Source organism: Aplidium turbinatum, chromosome 8, assembly GCF_918807975.1.
Source record: "Aplidium turbinatum chromosome 8, kaAplTurb1.1, whole genome shotgun sequence".
NCBI lineage: Eukaryota > Metazoa > Chordata > Ascidiacea > Aplousobranchia > Polyclinidae > Aplidium > Aplidium turbinatum.
Window position 1 is genome coordinate 13,997,433 of NC_137479.1, and position 13,388 is coordinate 14,010,820.

General features: G+C 39.2%; 1 protein-coding gene across 1 annotated transcript in view; it reads right to left on the minus strand.

Moving 5' to 3' along the window:
- Nucleotides 1-717: 717 nt before the first annotated feature.
- The window catches only part of LOC145775927 (small G protein signaling modulator 2-like), a 36,394-nt gene continuing 23,723 nt past the window's right edge, over nucleotides 718-13,388 (minus strand). Inside the window, exons 15-28 of the mRNA XM_082587336.1 lie at nucleotides 12,533-12,653; nucleotides 11,909-12,116; nucleotides 11,118-11,312; nucleotides 10,308-10,385; nucleotides 9,900-9,986; nucleotides 9,487-9,585; nucleotides 8,306-8,445; nucleotides 8,068-8,150; nucleotides 6,791-6,864; nucleotides 5,641-5,805; nucleotides 5,196-5,345; nucleotides 4,632-4,728; nucleotides 4,158-4,328; nucleotides 718-3,799 (exon numbers count right to left, since the gene is read on the minus strand). Coding sequence (XP_082443462.1) covers nucleotides 3,714-3,799; nucleotides 4,158-4,328; nucleotides 4,632-4,728; nucleotides 5,196-5,345; nucleotides 5,641-5,805; nucleotides 6,791-6,864; nucleotides 8,068-8,150; nucleotides 8,306-8,445; nucleotides 9,487-9,585; nucleotides 9,900-9,986; nucleotides 10,308-10,385; nucleotides 11,118-11,312; nucleotides 11,909-12,116; nucleotides 12,533-12,653 — 1,754 coding nt within the window. The 3' untranslated portion in view covers nucleotides 718-3,713. The remainder of the gene's footprint in view (nucleotides 3,800-4,157; nucleotides 4,329-4,631; nucleotides 4,729-5,195; nucleotides 5,346-5,640; nucleotides 5,806-6,790; nucleotides 6,865-8,067; nucleotides 8,151-8,305; nucleotides 8,446-9,486; nucleotides 9,586-9,899; nucleotides 9,987-10,307; nucleotides 10,386-11,117; nucleotides 11,313-11,908; nucleotides 12,117-12,532; nucleotides 12,654-13,388) is intronic.

A 13,388-nucleotide genomic window follows, 5' to 3' on the forward strand; every position in this document is an offset into this window, starting at 1 on the left:
AACGAAAGGCAACGATCACGAAGAAACCGCAAAACGTGCTCAATCAGCCCCACCAATTGCAAGATCAATGAAAGATTCTCGAGACAACGTTACCACTCCAAACACCCCTTTAGAAAAACTACGAGAAGTCAAATCGCGCAAATCTGTAACTAAAGGCGAAGACAGGCCTATGCCTTCTCGCTTGTCTATGATGTCTGCTGGGAGCGCAGATTCAATTCGGCGGGAAATGGCGGTAATGTCACCGCACCGACCTCCAACCCGCCGAGGAGCGGCATCCCGGCCGAATTCGAGCGCTTCCACCGTCTCGAATCGTCCAATCACTCGACAAGTTATTCCTACTCGACCCAACGGTGATGGACAAACCCTGTACGGCGCAAGTTTCTGGTACTCGTGGCCAGAGACCAATAAACAACCTCATGCAATAATCAGGCAAGAATCGTTTGACGTAGACCGAAAACTAAACAGGCACGATGACGTCATTTACCACAAGCACGAAGGCATTGTGCCGAAGTACATGGGCTACGTTCCTGGCTACAAGTTCAGGCATGGCTCTACATACGGGGTCTTAACGTCACACGCAACTGATCTAGGAGTTGTGCATCAGCGTGGTTTAAAGATGCAGTGAAAAGCACTGGCTGCTGTTGACACGATTCCTTTTCTACACCGACAGAAATACTCAAGGACTGATAGCACACGACTGTGAGTTTTGGTGTGCGGTTTTTCAACGAGCGTCTTCAATTGTACACTTAAGATTTATTTGCGAGTTTTTTAAATACATCAACAGACTAAGCAGCAGAGAGTGAAATACAACGAGCTATCGTGCAATACAGTGGCTTTGTAAACATACTTAGATTCAGACAACGATTAAATAATGTTTTTCCAATGAAAATGTCATTGTAAACGTACGTACCAGTTTTCAAAACTTGTTTCATGTAGCTCATCACAGACCTAGACAAAACAAAATTTTGTTTCGATACAAAAAAATCCTTTGTTATGATTACCCATTGGGGGCGAAAAGTGCAACTTCAATGCATGTATGATGATCATTTGACTGTTTACTAATTATTATAAGATTTACACGAGTAAATCTCAAAACGAAATTTTGTTTTGAAATCAAGGTTCTTCGTGTGTACTCGTTTTCTACCGACGATATTCAGTACAGAATTTCATTTAATGTCGTTTCGAACATCACAATCCGTTTCGTACTTTAACTTATCGTACATGTTTTTATAAAACATGCTTTATCCCTCGTGGATTTCTTGCTTCCTGTTTTAATTCATAATAATCTCCTACTTCGTCATATGTCCTGTTTATCCAAGCGTGAAGACGCTTATATCACATTTAAATGTATTAAAATATTTGTGAAACAAACGAAGGTTATGTTTGCCAGCGTGAAAATTTTCCTGCAGCATGAGGTAACGCTGTTGCAGCTTGAAGTTTGTCATATCCAGGTGTGTGCTGGTGAAGGTTCAAACTCATTCAAGCATGTCGTAAAGCGTCCAATCAATATATAGCCACGTGTCGAACCGATGTGGTTTCGAAGGTCGTTCAGGCGGTCTCACTGATCGGCCACGCAGCCGACTTTAACTGCCTGGGCAGCGAAACCGGTCATTTTTAAATTGACTCAAGTCTATAGACGTTGAATCAATGTAAAAATGACCGGTCTTGCTATCTGGATGACAGGTAAAGCCAACAATTTTGGTGAAAATATGAAAAAACCGCTTTTAAAGAATTCTGGAGGCGTTAATACTACTATAAAACTGTGATATATCGGTTAAAATTTAAAAAAAGACAAAAACGGACAATCTAATGTAAAGGCAAGAACTTATTCTGTGTCCAATCTTTCAAAGTTGACTTCACCAGCAGAATTTGCTTTCGCGTCCACAAGACGTGATTTTGATAATTTTTGCAAGCTGCGCCATTTTAAAATGTTGGCGTCGATGCAAAAACCCACTTATTGAAATCCAAACTATGATTATACAAAGAACTAAAATATACACTAACAGATATTTGCACGATGTTGAGTGAAAATATGAGAAAACAAAAATACAAAGCTAAAGCAGTTGTTAAAAAGTTGAGTAAATTGCATTGCTTAGCCCTTAGTTTAAAAGCAACTTTGAAACTTTTGACATTGTCAGATGGTGTAGCCCAGCCAGCAAAAGTCATCATCCGTTTACAGATGTAGTAAAAACAATGCAATCAACGCAAAAACGACGGATTTTTCAAGATGACACAGATGTGATGTAAAAATAAGAACGCAATGTTGAATCAATGTGAAAAAAATGCTTTTTCTAGCTGGGTGACAGTGCTTGACGGTGAGATGCGTGGCACCTACTTAATCAGAAAATGTTGAGTGTTGTGTCAGTGATGCTCATTTGAACAAGGTCTCCTAGCGTACAATTTCTCTTGCAACTTAAAGACGGCAGAAAAGGATAAGCACTTCGTACCCGGGAAGCAAATCAATTTCTTTTACATTGATTTAACGTATGCTAACGTTGAATCAACGTAAAAAGGACGGATTTTGCTACCTTATGCATTTTTACAAACTGTATTAAAACATAAATCTATTCAGAAATGAATGTAAACTTTTTAAGGAGCTGTTCTTTCAACAATTCACTTTTTACAGTTGAAGCATTCCTATACCGTAACAACGGCTTTTAAAATAAGCTAAACCTCACGCGTCCGAAGTGATCAAGAAATGACTGCGGCAATGCGCTAATGAGCTGAATTTTCACATTGCCATTAAAGTACCGGTTAAATCTTCGGTGCCACATAAGACAAAACCTGGGGTTTGTACAGAAAAAAAAACGACCGAAAACAACACTTCTGCTACACCACCACTACAAACAACAGTTGCTTTTGCGCGAGATTCTGTGATGTGAACATGACAGCTTCTGCAACCAGTTACCACCTAGATTGCAAAATCCATCATTTTTACATCGATTTAACGTCTGCAGACGTTGAATTGATGCAAAAATAATGGATTTTGCTGTCTAGGTACTAATTGACAATAAATTATTCGAACAAGCTAAAGTTGAACGCACAGCAAGTTTAAAACTTCTGCTTCAAATCGACCAATCAATCGACGAAACGTCTTAATAGAATTTATATTAAACAAGAGCTACAGCAGCTAATGAAGAAAGTAAAGTGCAAAGTCATGGGGAATCTCTTGAAGAATATTCAGCAACACCATTGCTAATAGAAAGCGAAAAAAACTCGGGTAATGGGATGACGACGTTGGCATTACGCAAAAACAACGTTGCTTTTGACAAAGTTTTCCGCTAAATGCCATCACAGCCTTGAAACAGTACCTGTATATTTTGTGCATTGCAAAGTGAGATAAAAACGTGTAAACACAACGATATCAGTCGACATCAAGGTAAGTTGTTTGTGTGTAAGCCAAAGTGGACTGCAAAAGAATGAGTTTAAACATCACATTGTGTTTGAAAATAAAAAGTTAAATAAGAATAATAAACATCTTGTAGCGCAGTAAAAAGAACCTTGTAAAAGCAAGAAAAAGGGGCGGACTGCTGTGACAACGATGAAACAAAAATAATCAAGTGTATTCATTTCAAAAACTTCGTCAGCGAAGGCTATTAAAAGCAGCAAAGCAAACTGTTCACAGACTTCTTGGTTTGACAGCTTGTATATTATTCAAGTATAAAACAGGACAGTAAATGTTGTAGGTTCTTGAAAAAATAAATTTCATTTTTTTACTTTTGGATCATTTGCTGCACGTCTGCGACGAATTTCTGCGCCAATTGCAACAAAGCTTGAACATCGTGTTTTTCCGCCATTTCTGTAAATATCAACAGGAAGTGAAAAAAACGTCAAAATGAGAGGGAGTGAACGCAGTTCCTCGAAAAGCCTGATAACGTGCCACAAGAAAAGCCAATAGTTGAATTTTTATTGAGTCGATGAAAAGATAATGAAGCAACAAAAGCAGAAAAAGTTTCATCGAATTAACGATAAAATGCAAAATTAAAAACAAAGATAAATTATTCAGCAACCAAGCTTACATTTCAGGTTACGACATGTTGAAATCTCAATATACATGTAAACCAACCAACCAAAGTTGCTACCTTTGCATGATTTCAAAGTCGCCAGACGTTGAAACAATGTAAAAATGACAACTTTAGGTGACTTAGGTTGCTTACCGTTAAAAAATTTGACAATCCCTGAAAAATCCATCTCATTTTCAAGAATGATGTCCCTGTAAGTTTCAAGCATGGCCAGGCCGAAAAAGAGGCCAAAGTCGTCGGTTGAACAGCTCCTCGCCGCCCACGTTCGCTCCCACATGGCAAACACGTCCTCGTCGTAAGAGAGCTCTAGGAGAAAGAAAGAGAATAAAACTTTGTTGCAAAAAGAAACAAAAAAAAACGACTCAAACGAAATAAACAAAAGCGATGTTGTAAAAACAGGAGGTTAAACATTTCAATGTATGAGGTCTAAACTTTGCTATGTATTGATTTGTAAAGCATTGCCGTACGTTAAAGCAACGTGGTCAAAACGCACTTTCAAATTCAATTGAAAAATAACAAATCTTTCCACGTCAAAATATTGATGCAATTCTACCACAAGAGCTGTTGTTGATACTAAATTATTGAAATGACTAACAAAACCGCCCAAACCTCGTTTGAATTCGAGCAAGAACCAGCGATAGCAGAAGAAGAAGTGCGTGTCATCTGTTTTCTTGCGGAGGTGTTCGTACAACTCGTAATCTAAGACCTGGAAAAAAAGTTGGTCTACAAGTTAGATGAAGTAGCTCACTTAAACACTTTCTCGTAATTTTTAAACAAAAAACGACTAATCTACGTTCTCTCAGTAAGGGATTCAGAAAAGCGATTGGGCTGCCAATCTCGTAAAAAATTGCAAAAAATAACGACTCCTCAGTCGAAAATAAAAACCGTGCATAGAGCATGTTAAGGTAAGCCATGGGTAGCGGGTATAGGCCATCGCTTTTCTCCTATTTTCTACTCAAATTCTATAATTTAATGTAGATAGAATGTGCACATTCGCAATTGGTGAAAACTTAACTAAGTTGCACTGCCCACTGAATTGAACTGCAATCTCTATCATCAACGTTAACTGGATCCGTTCCTGTGGCCGATTGAAGCAACTTTTCAATGTTTTTTCAGTCAAGTCGCTTTGACGTTGATTGGTATTGTCTGAATATGCAAACTTGAAATCAGTACCTGTATTAGTGACCTTAGGTTAGCCAAGCGGACGTCCATAGAGTTTCCCTTATGAAAAGCCGTCCTTTCCATGAGGTTGACGAAGCAGGCGTACACGAGACTCTCGTTGTCGTAGAGAACCAACAGTGGAGCCACAAGGTCGCACATTCCCTGCAAGTCAAAGCATTTTTCGGTTAACAAGTGACTCAGCCAGCAAATCAGTCGCCTTTTACATTGATTTAACGTCTACAGACGTCAATGACAAAAGACAGACTAGGCAAAGAATGACAGACAGAAATCAATGTAAAAAGCGACTGATTTGCCAGCTGGGGAGAGATAAACTTGGCCGCCAAAGCCACCCAAAAGACATTTGATGGCAATTCACTTGACAGTTTAAAGACCGAAAATAATTTTGCCTGACAACGGCAATATGGCGTAGGAATATCCAGCTACGTCACATCCTCACCTGTATGTACGACACGTCTGGGTGTTCCCACACGAAGCAACTCATGATGTTGCTGAGCTTGACCAGGTTTTCGGTTTGCGTGAAGTAGACGTGGTTCCGGTCGCATCTGTAAACGTCTTTGTCGATCTGCGACAGGTTCGCACTGAAAGGGTCCTCGCCGCAAGTCTAAACGTTTTGAGATTTCGTGTTTTTTATTCGCCAAGACTCTATTCAAGAAAGTCAAATACTTTCACTGCAGGTTGAAACTATTCCACTTTAAGCGCCATTTCCTGACGGAGTTGTAAAACACATTTCAAGCCTAGGAATCTCACTACAAGCTAGCATTACGTTTTGTTTCAATTATTACGTAATCTCAGACACAAGGGTTCTAAAGCTCACGGCTAAGATGTCCAATGTCAGTGTCCACGTACCGCACATCTCTGAGTTTTGTACAGAAATTGCGACGTGTCCTTGAAGCCACGATAAACTAGATTCGTTAATGCCGTTAGTGGGGCCTGCAATATTGTACGGCAGCGAGGCATGGGTAGTAGAGAGATTGAACTTGCAATTCCGAGAACGGAAAGGACAATGGTGAGAGCAATGTGGGGGTAAAAACCAGAAAGAAAAGACTGAAGAACTGGTGAATATGCTAGAGAAGAGGGAGACTATTGAACATCTTGCCAGGGAAAACGGAGTAAGATGGTATGGACATGTAAAGGAGAGAGGAAGGAAGCTTTCTTTGAAAGGCTTTGACTTTGAAGGTAGATAAGAGAAAACGGGGACGTCCAAAAAGATCATGTGACGTCAGACTGAAGGAAGAAGATGTGATGGAAAGGATGAGATGGAGAACATGAGTCAAGTCAATTGCTCCAAGGAAAAAATGGGCCACCCCACTGATGGGGACAAAACCGCATTAGGATGATGATGAGCAAGACACATAGAGATTAAATTATTACATGATTAAAACTTTTATTTGGATGAAGACTAACGACCAACACAGCAAACAAATTGAGGTGTGCGATATTTCAACGTTAATCTGATGCAACTTTACGACAATGAAATGCTACTGCAACCATTATCATCATCATCACACTAATGTACGCACGAGGCAAACAATACCAGATAAGATTAAAAAGTGGTTGTGAATTGTGATTTGAAATTTCTAGCTTACCGACGAACGAGAAGTTTGATCTGCCACGGATGAGTGATTTGTTGACGTTCCATTGATTCCATTACACGTGACTTCTAGAAAAACAAACCATCATTATGATATCACAGACGGCTACAACAGTAACCAGTGGGAGTTTAGTCTGTGTTATGTTTACGAGGCTTTTCCCAGCCAGAAAATTTACCCTTTTTACATTTTTACGTCTGCAAACGTTAAACCAATGTAAAAAAGCGGATTTGCTGACTGCCATCATATCAGTTCTTCATTAAAACTCCTATCATTTAATAGAGCGTTATGTAAAGCTAGACATAGTGGAATATCTACTACCTCCACCATCTCTAGGTAAAGGGCAGATTTCAACGTAAAAAGACGCTGTTGCGACGTAAAACGACCGAGCCAACAAAGTACGATGGGTGATCGACATCAAACTATTGCTGAGATCAAAAAGAACACAGCTCAAAACTCGTTTCGGAATGGTTTGAATGCCTTCGCCACACAGAACGTTTTAAAGACCTTTCAGACAGAAAACTGCAAAATATATTTGGCTTGCAAACCTTACTCTCTTGCACCATCAAGTGTGATAGGTCCAGAAAATAAATCAAATCTGTTTGACGTTGATTCAACGTCTGTAGACTGGGAAAGTCTTTCTGGACCGCCTGGAACATCAACTCATCAACAGACGTTGAAATCTTCCCTCTACTAGAGATGATGGAGGTAGTAGATATTCCACAAGACCTCATTTTATATAGAACTGGTATGATGGCAGTCAGCAAATCCGCCTTTTTTACATTGGTTTATTTTAACGTCTGCAGACGTAGAAAACTACTTCGTTCTAATGTTTTGGTTTCAGTGGGATCGGCTTCCGACTCCAATATAGAAACTCAACATGACTCATGATGACGAGCGAATGACGTGGGGTTGGGTTACGTAACTTAAGCAGAATCAAGATAAACAAATTGTCTGATAACAATAGGCCAATGCTTGTTGAATACTAACATTAACTCATTTCCGTTATTTTCTTGAAGTTTCCGTTATTTTCAAGAGAAAAAACAACGCCGAGCGTGCCACAGTTGGAGCAGAAGAGCGCTGTGACTTCACTACAAGCATTAACAATACCATTTTGAGGTCAAATCAGAATACGGTAACCAAGCCACCAACTACGTCAACAAGCAATGGTATCGTCATCCCCAAACGGCAAATCATTCGTTTTTTCACAGACGTTGAATCAATGTAAAAAACGACTGACTTGCTGTCTGGATCAATTGACTGACGATGCTTACCAGCTTCTTTAGGCTTTTGGACTTTTCTTATTTTAGTTTCTTCGTCGATGTCGTATTCATCGTCGCTGCTCGATGACATTTCGCTGCGGAGTTAAATGACATTTCAATGTTGAAGTGATGTTTAATTGCGTTTAACCAACAAAATCCGTCATGTTTATATTGATTCAACGTCTGCAGACTTGGAATTATTGTAAACATGACGGGTTTTGCTTTCTGGGTATGAAGCGCAAATACAAACTTTTCTTCAGAAAGAGCTTGTAGAACCCCGCAGTCCTCCTCCATACTGATGCTGGTTACGGAGCGGGATGAATGAGCGTCCGCGGATGAAGCGGTGTTCCCGGAGGAGCGCCTGGCTCTGCTCTCTTCTGAATGGGAGTGCTGAAAACAGTTTTGCTTCAAGACAATTATTGCTTAGTTTTAGCCTTTTTAAGTTAAACTAACGTTAATCGCCGCATTTTCTTTCTGCTCATTCAGCAAGGCGTTTGTCAGGTGTGTTGTGAAAAAAAAATACAAAAAAAAAATCTTCAAATTAAAAAAGGAAACCCGTTGTCAGTTTCTGAAAATGTTTTCAGAAGCAAATGGCAAAATTATTAACGTGTTGTCTTTCATTAAAAATTAATCAAGAGTTTATATTTCCCGAAGAAGCCGAATAATGACCTCTCAAAACACTCTCTACAAATCACAAACACGACAGTTGACGAAAAATCCTAATCTAGCATGACGTTTATACAAAAGCACGATGGCCCACGGATTGCGCTGTCCCTGCAGCAATGGTCACTGAAACAACAAACGTGAATAAAGCCATCTTTTGCCTCGTTAAAAGCTGATAAAACAATGACAGTTTAATTTTCGGGGTGATAGGCCTACTATGAGAGCTTGTTCGAAAGTTATAAAGTCGTAAAACAGTTAAAATTTATCGTCGGTGATTTTTTTAACACACTTTTCTCTTCAACATTTTATTAAATGTTCAGCTGATTTTGATTTGTTGCTGCAATTGCTGTGAAAAACTTCGTTTGATATATCATTCTATTCAAGATTGCAGGGAAAGAGTCTTTGATGTTGATGCTACTAGATTGAAAATGCATGTTACCAAGAGCAGAGTGAAAATGAGTAATAATGCTTTATCACAATTGTACTTCCAAGGCAAGCAACCTCTAAGTCTGTGAAAAAAGTTTTTCTATTTTAAAGAAAAAATTGACGAGAAATAGAAAGCCAAAACAATGACAATGGACAACCAAACGTCAGAAGATTCAATTTTTTATTTGCCTTGCCAAAATTTGTAAAAAAAAATCTATAAAATGAATTTCAGGTTGTTACGATAAGATTTTCCTTACGCTAAATTTCGTAAAACATAAAGTCAAAATTTCAAGTTCATATTGCAAAAGAGCGGTCCTCATAATTCACCAACTTATTGAGCACCTTAGGTAAATGTTGTGATCTTTCTCGCAGTGTATGAACAGATGAATAGTTCCGCCTCTGGACCTCCGACAAGTCCGCTTCTATGTCGTCAATCTTCACCTGGTAATCAAAACATTTCAACATTCTATGCCCCACTGAAGATATTTCAGTGCTTTGCTAATGGCGAAAATGCCTCTGGATGTTGAACCAAATTTTGTGCGAAGCGCACTTCAAGCCACTAAGAAAGAGGGAAGAAATATTTACGCAAGCTTCTCACTGCTTTTAGTCCATTGTATCGTATAAACTTAAAACTTTTATTGTTTTAACGAATACTTCTAACTGCATGTCCCTGCCCAACAACACACAGTGCTTCCAATTTACGTTGAAAAACGTTGTTTTAGGAAACACAAAACACAAACAAACGTACTACAAACCTGAAGTGTTTTGACATCCATGCTTTGGTCAGCTTCTGGCATGAACACATCGCTTACGATCGATGATTGTTGCTTCAGGAGTCGCTTCTGACAGCAAAGGTTTCATAAAGAGCAGGAAAAATCCCAACATTTATGTCATAAGTCTACTCTTAAAAATTGATTATGTGATTAGGGATTTAATGTATTTTTTATGATAAAATACGATTATGTATTTTTAATTTCTTTGAAAAATCATACGTTACAAGACAACAGGTTTTTTATGATATTGAATGGCCATAAATCGAAAATACCAGTTCATTTCGAAACCTTTTCATTATGTACTTTGAACTATGAGTCATCCACTTCGTTTTGGTCTACAATTATTTCATTGTATATTAAAACAGAATATTTCTTTCTGAGCATTCTCACCGGAATTAGATCGATCGATGCTGATGAGACAGAGGTACCGCTGCTTGAGGATTGGCGACCTGGCAATTCGGCAACTCTCTGTTCACAAATATTTGTGAAAATCAGAAAAATGTCGTCATCAAAACCCAGACAACAGCAAATTAGTCGAATGTAAAGCCTGTACACGTCTATACACGTTGAATTAATGAAAAAAAAAACGATTGATGTGATGTCTGGGAACGCAAATTGTCCGTTTTTGCATCACATTAATGTCGCTAGGCGTTGAAGCGATAAAGAATCAACATGTGATTGCTGGGAAAGTGGTTCATAGAAATCATGAGTGTGAAAAATAGTCGGAAATATGGGCTGGTGGACAAAAGGTTACTCGCAAAAAACCATGAACTTCCAAATGCTAAATAACAGAAAATCTGATGATGAAATACGTCATAGTTCCACAAACAAGCTTGGCTAGTATCTATTTTGAAAAGATGTTACTGGAAGACACAAAACCATCTCTTAAAATAGCACCTCATGAATACGGGGACGTCTTTGGTATTTTCATTAACTCTGAGACGTGTATGGAAAGCGGAACACGTGGGATGTATACCAAGCTGACCAAATCTGCTTCACATCGAAGCAGAAAAATATAAATGCAAATCGTTTAGACTAAAACATAACTGTAAACTGTTTGCATTCTCACCCTATGATATTTACCGAACAACGATTGGCTTTGGGCATTTGTGGAACTCTAAGCATTTTTGAAAGCAAAAAGTCATATACTGTATGCACAGGTTGAACAAAATGCTAGCTACTATATGCCCAGCTACATACTTGCTTGATAAATTCGTCCAGCAATCGAATTTCGTCGTATTTTTTTCGCGCATGCGCATCAATCTCGTGACGTTCTGTTTCCGAGCATCCGGGCGGATAGTAACCAAGCAAGTAGAGCCAGACAGTCTTTCGCAGATCCTTTCCTTTCACGCCACCGAAGTAGACGTGACGTGCCAACTCGTCAAAATTCGTCAGCTAGTCGAAAACAACCAGAAGTACAATATTTTTGCGATATGTTGCTGTGCGCTTGCCTTGTTGTTATATACCGAGAAAACATCTCCTAATCACAAATTGCTTGCTATTAACTTCTACAGTCAGTGGGCACGGAGTATTCAAAGCAAAAGCGGCAAGCTGTGCTGTGTCAAAGTCATTTACAACTGTACACGTCAAAAACTAACAAAAGATGCTTAATCGCGCGTATTTGTAGATTGAGAGCATATTGCCAATTAGTTAATCAGCAACTTTGAAAAAACGGATTCAATGTCTGATAAAAAGAAAAGCAACAGAACCGCGTATTTATAGAAGTAACGCAAAAGTTAAATTACTATTGTTATATTGATTCAACGTTGACCGTAACTCAATTGAAGCAAAAGCTACTTAAATTTTGCTGCATGTGTATTGTGTAGGCCGATACAGTAAACAATATGTAAACAATGCAATATAGTAAACTACAGTACTACAGTAAACAATACAGTAAACTACAACAAACAATATGCGCATCACAGATTTGATTTCCTGGATGTAGAATATGAGGACGTTAGTTTCACACGGTGCAATGCATACAAAATCACCTTTCCATCATCCACCAGTTGATTCCAAACTTCCTCGGTGACACCCACAGTGGCATCAGTTGGCGTGTCACTGTCCACCACTTTGCCATTGACAAGCGCAGTCAAGTGTGTCCGCACGCAAGCGATATGACGACAGTGAGCCAGCCAGCCGTAAAAAGCGCGGGAAATGATCTGACGTCGCATAGACTCGCAAAGAACTTTCAAGGATCTAAGAAGCAAAACCTGTTGATCTTAGTTTGATATAAACATGCTAAATTTCATATAACAAACGATGCCTTTTTTGCATCGTTTTAACATCGTTGGGGATTGAAATAATGTGGAAATGGAGACTTTTGCTAACTGGGATAAGTTTGTCGTTCGTGACAAACCGGGACGCTCTTCAAAACTTTCGACGGAAATATTAGTCATGATAGAACAAAAAATCTCACGAAACCCGAGTATATCCTAAAAAGTGATGTAGACTTAAAAATAAATCACGACATGCAACAAACTTGACAGTGTTCTATGTTGCAGTGAATAGTGGTGCGTCTCATACAACTTCACTGAACAGTGAACATGTTTTATTCTTCTGCATGTTCATCACAGTTCCTTAGATTTACGCGATAAGTATATACATCAGTTCACCCCGATTGCTTCTCAAGTTGCCCATGAGAATCAAGACGGCCGTTGTAATGTCGCAGTTCATCTTGGTCCCAAGTGTACATGTCCAAGTTTGGTACAAACTCGTCGACTGATTCTAGTGTGCCTTTAAAAAGATACAGTACATATTAGGGATTTTAATAACTATACATGGGATGTGTAGCACCAGAAGCGGATCCAGCTTGTAAAGTACCCCAATCGCAGGGATGCCCCGGCCCCCGAGGTATGGAATTGCCCCAATTGCCCTCTTCTGGATCGGCTACTGTGTAGTATACTTAGCATCTTTACCAAATTATATGGTGTATTTAGTATAATTGCGTTGAAACGTAGACACATACAGTCCGGAAAAGTGGCAACAATATTCTGTGGAGTCTATGGCTCTAAAACGATTCAAGACTCCTGCCCCACTATCACCATGTTGGTTTCGACAAGCCACCGCATCACAAGCCATGCAATCTGATTCCTTGCTCTGACCCAGAGCGGAAATAAATTATGATTGATATTTCTCACATTCTTGGAGAGCGTTAAATGCAAAGTTTAAAGATTTAGGACCAGACCAGGACTACTCAACTGGCGGACCGAGGTCCGAATCCGGACCTTCTGGGTTTTAAAGGTGGGCCTCGGGCTTCTGGAAGAATAACCTCATTGCCACATTTTAGGGCCTCTTTAAACAGATTTCCATTAGGAAAAGGCATTTTTTTGTGATTATCCAAAGATCTGGGGGCTTCGCCCCCAGACCCCCCAACGCTTTGACGTCTTCTCTGATGTGCAATCTACACGGATACACTACAAAGAAACACAATACATTTTTTCCTTTTTTATTTCTTTGTTTGTGTCAGAC